A 17,033-nucleotide genomic window follows, 5' to 3' on the forward strand; every position below is an offset into this window, starting at 1 on the left:
TTGGAGGTGCTGATGAGGCCTTTTTTCCATGAGCAGTGCTGGAAGAATGGTTTTGATTTCTTTTCCAAAATTCAAAACCCCTCTTTTAGAGTAGTTTTGGCTTCTATCATAAAGTGAAAACAATACTTCTTCTATGAGCATTTGTGTCAATTATTCTCTTTTTGTTCTACTTAACTTTTAAGTAATGAAACGAATATGATATACAAGAATAATCATTCTTTTCTATTAATGACAAAATTGGAGATCATTGTAGCCTTTGCCAATTGGGTATCTAGTTTTTCAGCAGTTTGGGAAAAAGATCTTTTCCTATTTTTAGTTCTCTTCCCAAGGGATAGGAAGTTGGTTTAATTGAAAATCTCAATTTTCATCAAACAATTTGCATTCCTTAACTATCTACAATTTCCATTTTGCTTGTATAGATTGAGAAGAAAACCTCTGTTCTCCCTTGGAGGTGAACCAACATTAAGAAGCACCCCATCAAGGTTTGAACCCGGTTTGCTTTTACTAAATCATAAGTGATATTTGCTAAGTTTGGAACCTTATTGGTCTTGCAATGCAAACCACAATATTCAAATAGTAATCTCCAACAAAAGTGATGGCAAAGAATGATCCTAACTGAGGGCTAAAATATTACTCACAACTAAAATATTGAGTGAGATGATGCTTATGCATAGCCAAAATACTTATGCTATATTCTTTCTGTAAGTAAGGATGGTCCTTTAGAACTTCATTTATACCTAGATATAGATGCAAAGAAAAGTAATATGACATGGACTCATGATTAGTTCTTAAAATTTAGACATGAATAACCAAAGTGTTTGAACTCATTGGAAAATCATGTGCATAATGAAATCTCTTTGATCAACAATCCATTTAAAAGAATTCAATAAAAAATGTAGTGTAAGTTTTATCAAAATGCAAATTTCTAAAAATTGTTTCTAAGGTGATGTAAAAGAATTTTGTATAATGGCATCTATTTCTCTCTCTTTCTCTTTATATATATATATATATATATATACATATATATATATATATACATATATATATATATATATATATATATATATATATATATATATATATATATATATATATATATATATATGTATATATATATACTTAGTATAAACTTATGGATTTTAATAAGTAAACTCATGATTGTTAGTTGAATTTTTTTTTTATATTTATTTTCAGGGACAAGGAAAAAAAACCTTAGATTTGCAATCTGGTATAACTCCAAAAGTGATCATCCTGGAAAGTAAACAACTCATCTTTAATGACAAATATTGAAGAATCTACTGAGAAGGTTTGTAATTTTGGCATTATTTTGTATGTTAATGTGTTGATGATTTTTGTATATGAGTAAGTACGATATTTTCCATGCCAACACACATATTTCATTATATATACAATAATATTTAATATTGTTAACATCACATTTTTTTGTGTTCATGAAGGGGTGATTGTGGTATGTTTTTTTTATCAAATTTGTGGAATACTTGATGCACAACCATCCAATGGATACACTAACAGGCGAGTGGGTGGATTGGTTTCGTGAGAAGACGACAATGGAGTTATTTTTCCATAAAGAAATTCTTATGTGATCCCACTATTGTAAATAGATAGTGGAAGATGTTTCTATAATAACATTGAAGTTTTTTGTTTAGCAAATTCCTATGTTATAGCACGTATTTAAACAGTTACATGTTTTTCACACATCCAGAAAAATGAATGGTTGCAAATTTTTTTTTATAAATGTGACTATGTTATGATTGTTAATAGGTTTGAATTTATTGTAGTAAGCATAATAATAGAATTTTATATTTCAATGTAGTTCATATCATATTTTTTTAGCTCAAACTTAATGAGTGTTAAGTTACTTGTAAATGAAATTTAACCCTAATGCAGTTCAAGTGAATATCCTCAATTAAAACTTAACTCCTACTAAGTTCTTTATTAAAAAAAATTTAACTTCAGTGTAGTTCAGGACATTTGTTTTAATTCAAATTTAATGAGTGTTAAGTTACCTGTAAATTAAACTTAACCTTAGTGCAGTTCAAGTGAATATCCTCAATTAAAACTTAATTCCTATTAAGTTCTTTAACTAAAAAACTTAACTTCAATTTTGTTCAGGTAAACTTTTTTTAACTAAAACTTAACCATTGTTAAGTTCTTTGTAAAATAAAATTAACCCTAGTACAATTCAGTTGAATATCCTTCATTAAAACTTAACTCTTACTAAGTTCTTTATTAAAAAAATTTAACTTCACTTTTGTTCAGGTAATTTTTTTGTAACTTAAACTTAACCATTATTAAGTTCTTTGTAAAAAAAACTTAACCCTAGTGCAGTTTAGGTGAATATCCTCAATTAAAGTTGTATATATGGATGATCTCAACATACACAATGTGTTTGATCTTAATATCAATAAAAGATTAAAACATCTCCAAATGTGTATGATCAAATATTAATGAGACTAGAATTCCAAAAAAATAAAGAGTTCACTTGTCATTTCAAATAAGTTGGTATTAAGGGATGAACTTAAACTTCATTTTTAAGCTAAGTTCATTGCTTAATTAAAAAGGACTGAATCAAAGTACGATCACATGTTTTGTGCCCCTATTCACAATATACAAAAATTACAATATCAAATCTTTTTGTAGACCCTCAATTTTGTCCCTTTAGCACATGTCTTTAAGTTCACTTCCAGTGATCCATAGTGGTTCTTTGATGGCCCATTACTACTCGTGTAGCTTCCTTTTCTGAGCCACTTTGGAGACTTTGGTTGAGGGGTCTATCTAGCTCCACGTTATGACTTTGGCTGCCCTTCAAGTTTGGATTAGGCTTCACTTAGGTGCACTTTAGGTTAGACTTAGTTAGGTCCACCTAGTCTCACCCTAGGCCCATATAGGTATACTTGGCCCATTAGGCACCACCTTAGGCCCATCTAGGTTGGCTGGGCCCATTTTGGCACACATTGGCCTACTTAGGTTTACCTAGTCATGCTTAGGTCACCTTTCAAGTATGGTTGCATGACTTGTATGACTAGCATGTGCTTAATGTTTTAATTTAATTTTATTATTTTTTATTTTTTATTAATTTTTATTATTATTAATTTTATTCATTTATTTATTCATTTTTTTTAGAAAATTGCATGAGAATTGAGATTTTAGTTTTTCCTAATTGCATGAGTCGAATACTTATATATTTATTTATTTAGTCTATTTATTTATTTATCTTTTTTAGGAAATTGCGTGAGGTTGATTCTATTTTTTCCTAATGGCATGGATTGATGTTCTAATTTATCTTAAGTATGCCTGTGATTGATTATTTTTATTTCCATTTTAAATTCAATGATTTCTATTTTTATTTTATTATTTTTTATTTTTTTATTTTTATTTTTATTTTATTTTTTTGCTATTTTATTTTGCATGAGATTTCGATAGCTGTGCATATGGAAGGTGGGCTGCCACTCATCGGAAGGATCATGGCTGAGATTTTTTGGTTGAGAGATATGGCTCATTGGAGACCAAGGTGGAAGCGACTGAACTTACCAAAAATAAAATAAGGAGACTTCTTGGAAGGATCATGGTTTTAGAAAGACACCACGGAGATCTCGAGGGGATTTTTACATGTTAAAGGCAGAAAATTTTAGGAAAATATGGATCACATATGGGAACCAAGGACAAGGGGGATTCTCCACCACAAGCGGCATCTTAGTGGACTACCACTTTTCGAAAATAATAGCATGCACAAACAGCCAACATATAACACACATCATTGATTCTCTAATGGAGCGGCCACAAATTCTCTTCAAAGTGGGCTGCCACTTTCACCACGCTGGAAGTACACAGCCGTATTCCTCACCATCGAGAGGACCAGCACGCATCACAGATTCCATCCAAGACACGCACAAACAGCAGGTCACTCTGGGGGAATCTTCACGGCTGCATCTCCAATGGCACGAGCGCCCATGCTGGTCAAAACTTTCTCTCCATTGACGCCTCACTCAGCAATATATCCATCTCATTGACTCACCATTCGTGGATAATCGGTTTTTAATGGCCTGGAATTCAAGAATTGATACCCGCATTAACAAGTCTGAACTGGATGATTATAAATACAGATATTATAGAGAATGTGTAACGACCCGCACCCAACCATGTAGATATTGTCCGCTTTGGGCCCAAAGGAGCCCTCACGGCTTTAAAACACGTCTACTTGGTTAAGAGGAGTCTCTACATATATAGCGCCAGGAACTTGCTCCCCTATCCGATGTGGGACATCACAAACACCCCCCCCATGCAGACACAACGTCCTCGTTATGTCCCATGAGATTGCGGGGCCAAACAGACAAACACCCCTTACGGAGCCAAACAAACCCCCACACCGGGGTCGGGGATCGGCTTTGATACCATTTGTAACGACCCGCACCCAACCATGTAGATATTGTCCGCTTTGGGCCCAAGGGGCCCTCACGGCTTTAAAACGCGTCTATTTGGTTAAGAGGAGCCTCTACATATATAGCGCCAGGAACATTCTCCCCTATCCGATGTGGGATATCACAAACACCCCCCCATGCAGACACAACGTCCTCGTTGTGTCCCATGAGATTGCGGGGCCAAACAGACAAACACCCCTTACGGAGCCAAACAAACCCCCACACCGGGGTCGGGGATCGGCTCTGATACCATTTGTAACGACCCGCACCCAACCATGTAGATATTGTCCGCTTTGGGCCCAAAGGAGCCCTCACGGCTTTAAAACGCATCTACTTGGTTAAGAGGAGTCTCTACATATATAGCGCTAGGAACTTGCTCCCCTATCCGATGTGGGACATCACAGAATGACAGAGTGGTAGCGCGAGGGTGAAGATTTCAAATACGATATTTAGATGCCCTTAATGCCCTAGCAAGGATGATCGAGATTCCGGTGCAGGGTTGTTAATGGTGGAGAACATCAGAGAGAACAAGCGGAGGAATTTTTCCAGAGAGGACACGCACAGGATTTTTAGAGAGAGAATAATTTTTTTTTTTCCGGGGGAGGACACGTGCAGGAATTTTGGAGGAGAGCAAGGGACATCGGATGGAGATCGAGTTGCCACTTTAATCACCAAGAGAGGATTTTCTCTTTCACTTCACAGGTTAGCTTTCTTTCTATATAGTATTTTTATTTAGCCTAGATTTTTTTTGAAATTTCAGTTTTTGATTAATTCTTTGTGTTAAAGTTTATATTATTTTCTTTTTAAATCCCCAATTAGTTTAATTCCAATCTACCTTTTAGTTTAAGTTTGTTAGTGATTTTAATCTATTAATTTAATTGATCATGTCAAATAAAGTTTGCATCTTTAATTCTAATTAGTTTAATTTTAGTTTACATTTAGTTTAAATGCACTTGTTAATCTTAATTCCTTAGTTTAAATAATCTTGTGAGATAAAGTTTATATTTTTAATTCCAGATTAGTTTAATTCTAGTTTATTTTTATTTTGAATATGTTAGTTATCTTAATTCTTTAGTTTAAATAATCTTGTGAGATAAAGTTTATATTTTTAATTCCGGATTAGTTTAGTTTTAGTTTATGTTTTAATTTGAATGTGTTAGTGATTTTAATGCATTAGTTTAAATAATTTTATTAAATAAAGTTTGTGTTTTTAATTCCAATTAGTTTGATCTTAATTCATTTTTAGTTTAAATGCATTCGTTGATCTTAATTCCTTAGTTTAAATAATTTTATTAAATAAAGTTTGCGTTTTTAATTCCTATTAGTTTGATTTTAATTCGTTTTTAGTAAATGCATTTGTTGATCTTATTTTTTTAGTTCAAATAATTGTGACAAATAAAGTTTGCGTTTTTTTTATTCTTGTTAGTTTGGTCTTAATTTGTTTTTAGTTTAAATGCATCTAGTGATCTTAATATATTAGTTCAAATAATAATGTCAAATAAAGTTTATGTTTTTTAATTCTAGTTAGTTTGATTTTAATCCGTTTTTAGTTTAAATGTATTTGTTGATCTTAACTCTTTAGTTCAAATAATTGTGCCAAATAAAGTTTGTGTTTTATTTAATTCTAGTTAGTTTGGTTTTAATTTGTTTTTAGCTTAAATGTATTTGTTGATTTTAATTCATTAATTTAAATAATCTTATTAGATAGAATTTAATTTCAATCTAGTTTAATTTTAATATTTTGTAATTTGAATGCGTTTTATGATTTTAATTCAATTATTTGATTAACCCCCTTGGATGAATTCCATATTTTTAATTCCGATTTTAGTTTATTTTTAACTTGTTGATTTATTTATTTGTTTTAGTTTAAATATATTTGCAATTTCAATTTGATAGTTTAGCCAATCTTATTAGATGATGTTGATGTTTTTAATTCTAATTTAACCTAGTATATTATTTCTTAGTTTGAATGTGTTCATGCGTTTTTGATTTTGTTAATCTTGATTTTGATCCATTTATATCCAATTTTGTAGTTGATTATAATTTTAGTTAATTAATTTAGTGAATCATGTGTTATTATTTTCATATTCTAAGTATGGTAATTTCAATTTAGATCCATCAATATTCAGTTTTAGTGTTTTTAAAATTTTGGTCAATTAATTTAGTCAATCACATGTTATTATTTTTCATATTTTGAGTATGGCATATTTTGGTTTTGATCTATTAATATTTAGTTTGAGTTTTTAGGAATTTTAGATAATCAATCTATTAATTGCATGTTATTGTTTTCATATTTTCAAGATTGTTGAACTTTGGTCTTTGATTTATCATATTTTGTTAGAATGCTAATTTACCTTAATTGATCCCATATTATCATCTCCATATGCTAAGTTCGTTGACTTTAATCTTTGATTGGTTATTTTTATCTTAATTCATGCATTTCTTGAAATCTAAATGTTAGTCTTGGATGATATTTTTGTTAGTTTGTTTGATTAGGAAGTCATTAGTCTGTTGCTTTAGTGATTGTTTGTCAAATTCTTTTTTTTGAAGGCCTCTGGAAACCCATGAAGGTTAGCCTTACTCTCACCACTTTAATTGACATGATTTTCTAAATCTTTATTTTGTGATTTTTGTTTTCTTTTGTTTTGATTGGTATTTTGTTTTCTATGTTTTGTTATTTTAAAAATTAATTTCTTTTATTTTAAAACAAAACAATTTTTCTCAAAAGATCCCTTTAAAAAAAAATCTATTAAAAAAAAAAATTCATTTGGAGTATTTAGAATCAAATTCTTTTTTTTTTTTTTAAATAATATGCAACCATATCTTGATCGGTTTGTATCCTTCTCAGTTTTCAACAAAAAATTTGGTTTTGAACAAAAACACGAATCAAAGTTTGTGATCCTAAATAATGGGATAATTTTGGGCTAAATTCGTGTAAATTAATTGGGAAATTGGTGAAACCCCTACATAAGAAAATATTTTCAAAACTTATTTTTGCTACCACCCTTGCTATTTGTTGTAATCATATCTATCTATTTTTTTAGGAATTGTATACAAGATGTGTGTGATAATTGATTATTTCGTATATTCTGATCATTTTTGCTATGCTAATTAGATATAAGCATGTTAGGATTTCTTATTTTATTATTTATTATTTATTATTTATTATCTAACCCCCCATGTCCTATGGAAGCGTATTATGAGTAATCTATGCTATCTAGGTAGCACCTAACTTTTTTTTTTTTTGAAAGGCTTAAAATCTTCCTCTCGTTCTTTCATCTTTCATTTTTTGTATATTCTTCCAGTAAGAAATGGAGAGAGCAAGCATGGAGGAAGGTCTTCTTGTGGAAGAAAAAACTGCTGATAAATATGGCGGCATTGGTGGCAGTGACGATGGTGATTCCTCCTCTTCCATCACAGCTGTTGTTGTCATGACAATCCCAGTGACTCGGCTTTCTGTGTTTTCCTTTACCCTCTCAGGTAATCTAATTCATGCTTGGCATTTCGGTTGCACTTTTTCAGTATAAATATATGCTTCTCATAAAATGCATCATTAGGTTGAAGACTCTGGAAGAGCTTTAGGTTGGTAGTCTATTTCACTCATTAGGATGAGCTTTATGGACTCGACTTGTTTAAGAGATTTGGTCATGTGGGCCATATTCATGGCTAAGCACATGCTTACTTGGAGTGGGGGGAGGAATAATTAGACTTGGGCCAGATTGGATAGGTTCCTGGTGACCCAGAGTTGGCTTGATCATTTCAATGAGGTCGTGCAATGTAGGCTGCCCAGACCTACCTCAGATCATTTTCCTATCTTGTTGATGGGGGGTGGGTTAAGGAGGGGTCCTTCCCCGTTTAGGTTTGAAAATATGTGGCTTAAAGCTGATGGTTTTACGGATCTTCTTTGAGGCTGGTGGCAGGGGGTTGAGGTGAGAGGGAGGGCCAATGTCAGACTAGCCACTAAAATGAAGGTGCTGAAGCAAAAAATTAAAGTGTGGAATAGAGAGGTGTTTGGTAGGCTGGAAATCAATAAGAACTCAGCCCTTCAACAAGTGGAGTTTTGGGATGGGGTGGAAAGGGAAAGGAGCTTGTCTGAAGGAGAAACTGAGCTAAAAAAAGAAGCCAAGGATTCCTTTAAAAAATGGGTCTTAATGGAGGAGACCCACTGGAGACAATTGTCAAGGGAATTGTGGCTTAAGGAGAGAGATAGAAACACTGGATTTTTCCATAGGATGGCTAATGCTCACCAAAGGAATAACTCTCTAGATAGAATTAAAATTAATGGAGTATGGATGACTGAGGACCAGGAGATGAGAGAGGGAATAGTGAGTGCTTTTCAGCAGTTACTTTCAAAAGAACCAGGCTAGAAAGCGGATATTGAGGGGTTGCACCTTAATCGCCTCAATTCCCATGAAGCTGAAGTCTTGGAGATGCTGTTTACCAATGTTTTAAAAACCGGACCGGACCGGCCGGTCGGACCGGTTCAACCGTCGACCGGCCACAATTCCGGTCCGATCTGCTCTATCGAATCGTTTAAGATTTAAACCGGCCACGAACCGCCAAAACCGGCGGTCGGACCGGTGACTCGGTTGAACCGGACAGTTCCAATTGAACCGAACAGCTCAATTTAAACCTCCATTTTAAAGGCTTTTTGGCAAATGACCATTCTGGGCCTTGTCTCATCATGACAAAGCCCAAACCCCACTCATCCATATTATGGGCTTAGTCTTGAGCCCACCCAGTGAGGCAATGGTCTTCAATGTGGATAGCATTTATAGGCACCCTTTGCATCCTCATTTCTCTTAGAATCCGATGTGGGATTCCTAACCAACCTAATCAAAGAAAAAAATAATAACAAGTCCCCCACCAAGAGGAATTGAACCTTGGACCCCCAATTAGGAAGGCATCCTAGGCACCACTCAGCTACACAACATTTGTTATTTATTGTGCTAAACAAAATAATATATATTAAATTAATTTTTTTTTTTTTGTAATGTTAAATAAAAATAATATAATATTTTTAAAAATGATAAAATTAGTTTAAATTTTCATTCTTAATATATTCACATTTAAATATTTTACATATTTCATTTAACAAAATTAAAAATATTAATATGATTTAATTTGATAATATTATTGATTTTTAATTTATTCATATATATTTTAAAATTTTTATAATTATTTTTAATTTTAATAATATATAAATTATATATTTATGACGTCACCGGTTCAATAGCGGTTCGACCGCCGGTCCGACCAGTGAACCGTGAACCGGTAACTTTTCCGGTTCGATCACCGGTCCGGTTCTGAAAACATTGCTGTTTACTGAAGAGGAAATTTACGCCGCCTTAATGGATATGAATGGTGATAAAGCTCCGGGCCCAAATGGCTTCACAATTGCTTTTTGGCAATCAAGTTGGGAGCTAGTGAAGAAGGAGATTATGGACTTGTTTAGAGAATTCTATGACCAGTGTTCTTTTGCCAAAAGCCTCAATTCCACTTTCTTAGTCCTCATTCCTAAGAAAAGAGGGGCTGAGGACTTGGGTGATTTCCGACCAATCAGCTTGTTAAGGGGTTGTACAAGCTTTTGGCTAAGGTGTTGGCGAATAGGCTAAAGAAGGTGTTAGATAAGGTGGTTTCCGGGGACCAAAATGCCTTTGTGAGTGGCAAACATATTTTGGATGCGTCACTTATTGACAATGAGGTGATATTTCTGGCACAAAAGGAACGAGAAAGGGTTGATCTATAAATTAGACATTGAAAAAGCCTATGACAGCATTAATTGGAATTTTCTTATGAAAGTTCTGGTTAAAATGGGCTTTGGGTCGCGGTTAATGGAGTGGATTTGGTGGTGCATCTCAACCGCCAAATTTTCAGTCATGATCAATAGGGTGCCAATTGGTTTCTTCTCGAATTCCAAGGGGCTGAGGCAAGGAGATCCTCTTTCCCCGTATCTCTTTGTGTTGGGCATGGAAGTGCTTAGTAATCTGATTAGAAGGGCGGTTGATGGGGGCTTCTTGTCAGGTTGCAGAATTCGGGGGAGATGGGAAGAGGAGATGATAGTTTCCCATTTTCTTTTTGCTGATGACACAATCATCTTTTGTGAAGCTAAGAAATAGCAACTGTCCGCTCTAAGCTGGATTTTGGCTTGGTTTGAGGTGGCTTCTGGTCTCAGAATTAATCTCGATAAAAGCGTCTTAATTCCAATTGGTGAGGTGGAAGATATTGAGGAAATGGCTGTGGAGCTTGGTTGTAAAGTGGGATTGCTACCCATTGTTTACTTGGGGCCGCCCCTTGGAGCTCACCACAAAGTTGTTTCTATTTGGGATGGGGTGGAAGAGAGAATGAGGAAAAGATTAGCCCAGTGGAAAAGACAATATATTTCAAAGGGAGGGCGTATCACCTTAATCAAGAGTACTATGGCCAGGAGTGCACTCAAAAGAATGCCTAAGAGTGTTGCAAATAGACTCGAAAAATTACAAAGAGATTTTCTTTGGGGAGGGGGAAGCTTGGAAAGGAAAGTCCATTTAATTAAATGAGAGGTGGTGTGCACTCAAAAGAAGGGTGGCATTGGCATTCGGAAGATTGATCCATTGAACAAAGCATTGTTGGGTAAATGGTTATGGAGATTTGCGGTTGAAAAGGATAATCTCTGGAAGTTGGTGATTAGGGTGAAATATGGTCAGGAAGAGTTTAGGTGGAGAACTAAAGAAGCTTGTGGGACTTATGGAGTGGGGGTGTGGAAGGAGATTTTGAAGGAAGCTAAGTGGGATAATATAAAGTTTAAGGTGGGGAAAAGGATTAGAGTTAAATTCTGGACTGACCAGTGGTGTGGCAACGCGGCGCTGTCCCATTCTTTCCCCTAGCTTTTTGAGCTTGCGGTCCACATGAATGCAACGGTCAATGAGATGTGGGACCCAAGCAGTGGTCAAGGAGGTTGGAATCTTAGATTTCATAGAGACTTTAATGATTGGGAGCTGGACTTGATTAGAGGATTGCTTAATATGCTCAGGGACTTCAGGATATCTTCAGAGGAGGACGTTGTGCTTTGGAAAAAGAAGGGGGGGGGGGGTCATGGAAAATATGGGGTAAAGGCTACCTACAACGGGCTGGCTGTTATCAATGCATGCGCCTTTCCGTCTAAATGCGTTTGGGTGGACAAGGTCCTAACCAAAACAGCCTTTTTTTGCTTGGGAAGCCGCGTGGGGGAAGATTCTCACCTTGAATAGGCTTCAAAAAAGGGGTTGACAGCTACCTAACCGTTGTTTTTTGTGTGGTTGTGAAGAGGAAAGTGTAAATCACATTCTTTTACATTGTATAGTGGTAAAGGCCTTATGGGAAATCGTCTTTGCCCCTTGTTGGGGTTCAGTGGGTGTTCCCAAAGTTAGTGAAAGAGGCGTTATTCAATTGGAAGGGTTCCTTTGTGGGGAAAAAAAAGAAAAAAATTTGGAATTCTATCCCGTTGTGTATTTTTTGGACGGTATGGAAGGAGAGGAATAGATTAGCTTTTAAGGGAGGGGTGTTAGATATAAAGAAACTAAATTCTTTTGTTTGTACCTTGTGGAGTTGGGCTAGTATATTGGAGAGGAGTCCTTTTCACTCTTAGGCTTTTTGGAGTGGCTAACGGCCACTTAAGGGTGGGTACGGGTGCTTGTTTTTTGTGCTCTTGTTTTAGGCTGATTTGTGTACTCCCTGTATGCTTGGTGGCCTTTGCCCTTTAATATATTTGTGTTTATCTATATAAAAAAAAAAAATCATCAACTTTAAACCACATATTTTCAAATCTAAACGAGGTAGGGCCCCTCCTTAACCCACCACCCATCAGCAATATAGGAAAATGATTAGAGGTAGGTCTGTGCAATTTGCATTGGGCGACCCCACTAAACATATCCAACCAATTCTGAGTCACTAGAAACCTATCTAGTCTAGGCCAGGATTGATTATTCCTACCCCCACTCCAAGTGAAAGCACCCCCTTGCAGAGGAAGATCGAGAAGTTCTAACTCATCAACAGTCTGGGCAAAACTTCTCATAGCTCCAGTAAGCCTTCCCTGACTACTCCTTTCCCTTTGGGACAGAATGACATTGAAGTCACCCCCTAAACACCATGGATCGTCCCACAAGCCTCTGATCGCCCGTAACTCTTCCCACATATAGTCCCTGTCCTCTCTGGAGAAAGGTCCGTACACACTAGTAAAGATCCAAATTAGCCCATATTCCATATTCCTGAACCTGCAGGAAATTGAGAATTTTCCCACCTCCATCTCAAGCACTTCCAGAGTCTTTTCATCCCAACAAATCAGTAGCCCTCCCGCAGAGCCATAGGCATCCAAGACCCCCCAATCTGACCACCTACTAGAACCCAAACTTCTCACCAACCCCTCCGACATTGTCTGAATTTTGGTCTCCTGAAGACAGAAAAAATCCACCCTCTGACTCCTAATCACAACCTTAATTACCCTTCTTTTTGAACTGTTGTTAGCTCCACGAACATTCCAGCTCAATAGTCTTAGCTTCATTTAACTTCCATAATCTAACACCCTCTTATTTGCTCTCCACCATTTTGCTTTTTCCCCCCTTCATAGTTAATGGAGCACTCTAATATTTTCAATTCCCTTTCGAACTTAGATTTCTCCAGAAGGGTTTTGCTGTGAACTCTTTCCATTCTCTTTTGGATTTTAATCAAGAAGTCCACAATATCCTTCTCCAGACTTTCTGTCGAAAACCCCAAGAATTTACTAAACTTGGCCAGATCACTTTCCTCCCAACTAACCTCCCCCCAGGCCTTTGTTTCTCGTGGCATTGTTTGAGCAAAGCACAACTCCTTTCCAAGTTCTTCAATTCTGCCTTTGTTGACCTTCGTCAAGTCCCAGCATTTGACAGTCTCACCCATTGGGGACTCTGTACCATTGAGCAAGCAAAACGAATTTTCCCCCTCATCACGCTCCTTTCCGTCCCCAGAAAGGTTGCAATACTCCCCCAATGGAGTTTGACCGGAAAAAGAAAAAGAAGAAGAATAGGGCCCAGAAGCCAAACACCCAAATGAAAAGAAGCACTCTTGTACCTCAACGCTTCCTCAAAAAGGGCGAGATCAGTCTTCGATCTTTCTTCGGAGTGGAGTTCTGCCTCACAAAGCCTGCGCTGGCCATCTTTCTCCCAAAATAGAGAAGTTTTAGAAAATGGACTCCTCGAAGGACTTGGGCTAGATCTCTTTGAGTTTTGGGCGTCACCAAAGTGGTCTCTAGACTCCACAGACTGGGGTGGGCCTTGGCCCATCTAGGATCCTCCACCGCCTTCGGCCCGAGGGAGAACTTAGCCTTAAGAGAGGGGGCTAGGTCTAGTCCCTCAGGCCCATAGCCCAGCATGGAGCTTCGAGACTCCTCCAAGAGGCCAAGCTTGATGGGCTCACCCAACGATCTCATAACTCCCTGGGCCCCATAAGGCGACCCAGAAAGCCCCCGAGAACAGTCCAAGGGGTGCCCCGACCTGCTTGTCTGCCCTCACGTCCCATCGGTAGACTGCATTTGGTCCTTGAGCCTTGGACCACCTTCATCCTCCAACACGTGCTTGCCCTTGCGTGGCAAAAACTCACCCTCGACCTTTCCTACTGCTTCGAAGGGTTTCCCTCTTTCTTTAGCCGACAGCGATCTTAGTGTCGGCCTAGTCTCCCACCACAAAGATAAGGAATAACGCATGTTTTCGACCCAAATTTCCACCGTATTAGGGAGCTTCTATCCATTAAGTTTCACCAGGATCCTGACCCACTGCAATTCCTCCATCTTCTCCATTTTAGTGTCGATATCCAAAAACCCCCCACACTCCTTCCCTACCCTTCTCAGGATGGCCTGATCCCATAAAGAGATGGGTAATACTACGATTCTCACCCAAGCGTCTCTCTCTCTCTTTCCCTCCATTAGACATCTCGTCATCTGGCTCCACTTCTCCAACTGCATGAAGAAACCTCTGACTGAGACTTCCCCGGCTTTTAGGGCTTTCTTAGCTTCTGCCATCACCTAAAATTCCAATAACGCCTTGTCACTTTCCAATTTAGCCAGTCCTAAGTTACCCTTTAGCCCCCAAAACTTTGCCATTTGGGTCCCCCTTCCCTAGCTTGGGGTCCCAGCAACCAATAAGACAGTGAGCTAGCTTCTGTAAGTAATGGCTTAAGTCCCTATTGTCGACTTCCACCCTAACCAGCGCTTCTCCATTGCTGCAAGGCTGCTTAACCACCTCTGTGAAGGATTTGCCCAACAAGGGTTTCCATGGCTTTTCCTTATCCTTCTGTCTCACTTGCCTTTCGAAAGCAACATCCACCCCCTGTAACGCCTCCAACAAAAGAGCCCAACCCCATTTTGCTCCTCTGCCTTTAGGTACAAAGATGCTAAATCTTTTCTTTTCCCGGTCGACAACACCCAAACGGAGGAAGCATCCCCCTTTATTTTCACCGCGCACCAGCGAGAAGATCCTCCCATTCTCTTGCCAAAGTTTCTCCTAATGTCCAGTTCTCGTGTCCTTGGTGCAGAAAACCAGACCTTCCAGGAGCAGCCCTAAGCTCGCCGACCCCAGCTTAATCCATGAAGAGACACATTTTTTCTTTCCACAATGAAGATTTGCATCTTGCCTTTCTTATTTTCTGTCTCGACCTCAAAGGTCTTCGACTCCACCCCAAAACTAGTTTTCCGAGCCCCTGACTGGACAAAGCTCGCTGCGTCCTCGTTCACGCCCTGAAGCAATCGCTCTTCTCTATCGCTCTCACTCACTCTCTCTCTAGACCTTTCTCTCTCCTCCATGTCTTTTTTTAAATGTAGCTAGATTACTTATATATATAGATTACCTATATTAATAAAAATGATCAAACATCTAAAGAATGCTTCTTACAACAAACCTTTTGTATGTTGGGGGGATTCCATTTAGTACAAATTGAATACATGTGACTTCATTTGTCCTTTAGCTTCTTATTTGCAAATTCATTTTTTTTTTGAGTTTTTTTTTTTAAATATATGTTTTTAATTTTTTAATTCTTTTATTTATTTATTTTTATTTTCAATGTAAAATATGTATTTATATGTTGTTCTTGGCACCTTAGTGTAAGGGTGGTGATTTAGTGGAGAAAAGCTTATCTCTTTTCATCACTTTAGATGGGTATGTTACATTTTTTTTTAAATTTAAATTTTCTTTTGTTTTTCAATAGTTTTGCACTCATATCTAATTACAAAATTTTTTTAGTACCATAGGGATTATGCTGTATGGGTGTGTCATCGAGGAAGATGTGGGTGGAGAGGTAACATATGGGTAAGATACTTTTGTCGCACAAGTTTGATATATAATTAATTTTTACTATAAAATTTTGGATTCATTATTGGTTGTGAGATCCCTTTGCTTAATGTTTTCCATTTGGTTGCAGGCCTTTGTAAATGACAACTCATCATATGGAAGGTTGAACCAAATTACCAAAATTAAGCCCAAAAGAGAAATCACAAAAAAAAAAAAAGTTTGGGTTTAAAACCACTTTGTAGTGAGGTTTGCCTTTTCACTTGTCTTATTGCCAATGATCTTGATTGGTGGGTTTAACCAGTTTGGTCTTTTAAGAGTTATCACACAACATTTCTATTAATAGGTATTTTTTTCCAATTATATGGAATTTAACTTGGAACATTCTCCATTCCACTCGAATCCTTTCTATGTGAGCCTAGCCTTAAAGGCTTATCATGCACAACCTTTTTTCATGAATAGTATTTATATGGTACCCCCGTTCTCAATTATCTATAAAAAAAAATAAAAATTGTACCCGTGTTCTCTACATTTCGTCATTTGCTCAATTGTGAACATGTCGTGGAAGTTAGGAGATTAGGCTCATCCATAGGACAATTGGAAGTTTGATGATGATGATTGGGTATTTGATCACTCATCACTCAAAAACAAATTGGTTATTTGTTTTCTTTATATAATTCAATTTTGAGAAACCATTGGTGAGAAAGAATTGATGCAAGTAATGCCTTCAATGCCCAGGATTTTATCAATCAATCTATCCATAGAATTCCAGCCAAAATGGGAAGGGAGTTCTCCTGGACCTCTAACTTGGACCACAATCCTTCTTCATAACCCCCCAATTTGTGGAACTTTCTTCTACAAGACTTCCCCAACAACAAAAGACTTAATAGATAAGCCCTTATAATCTGGAATGTTCTATGATTATGAAAGCTGAAAGTTTTCATCTGCAAACTCAAATAAAATATGCATACCATGGCCTCTTGCAGTTGTAGAAAACCAAACTTCACCTAACACCATCCTTGCATTTTTCTCTCAAAGGCACAAAGTTTTCTCTATGCTTCTCTTTCCTAAATCCTTTTTTATTTGTTTTTATTTATTATATTTTTGTAAATTTTTTAGTTGTTACTAACTAGAAAGCTAATACTCCCTCCTAAAGGTCATGGAACCTTATTTTATTTTCTTACTATTATTTCAAGTTTGAGTACTAGTTTTTATTTTATTTTATTTTTATTTTTTACTATGATGGTCTTATTTAGCAATATTTTTAGTAAATTTATTTTGTTTGCCTTATGCAAAATAGTTAATATTTCCTAATTGGCCTTGT

At 36.6% G+C, this 17,033-nt stretch overlaps 1 protein-coding gene across 3 annotated transcripts in view; it reads left to right on the forward strand.

Moving 5' to 3' along the window:
- Window positions 1-4,844: 4,844 nt before the first annotated feature.
- The window catches only part of LOC117922911 (twinkle homolog protein, chloroplastic/mitochondrial-like), a 30,347-nt gene continuing 18,158 nt past the window's right edge, over window positions 4,845-17,033 (forward strand). For 2 of the 3 annotated variants that reach the window (XR_004652578.1, XM_034841131.1), the window contains exons 1-3: window positions 4,845-5,141; window positions 7,745-7,919; window positions 15,673-15,719. Coding sequence is in view for 2 of the 3 variants with exons in the window: in XM_034841131.1 (XP_034697022.1) it covers window positions 7,751-7,919; window positions 15,673-15,719 (216 nt within the window). In the remaining variant the exon portion in view is untranslated. Of the gene's footprint in view, window positions 5,142-7,694; window positions 7,920-15,672; window positions 15,720-17,033 lie in introns of those variants that run through there. The other variant, XM_034841132.1, reaches the window with a different exon arrangement.

Source organism: Vitis riparia, chromosome 10 (assembly GCF_004353265.1).
Source record: "Vitis riparia cultivar Riparia Gloire de Montpellier isolate 1030 chromosome 10, EGFV_Vit.rip_1.0, whole genome shotgun sequence".
Classification (NCBI taxonomy): Eukaryota; Viridiplantae; Streptophyta; class Magnoliopsida; order Vitales; family Vitaceae; genus Vitis; species Vitis riparia.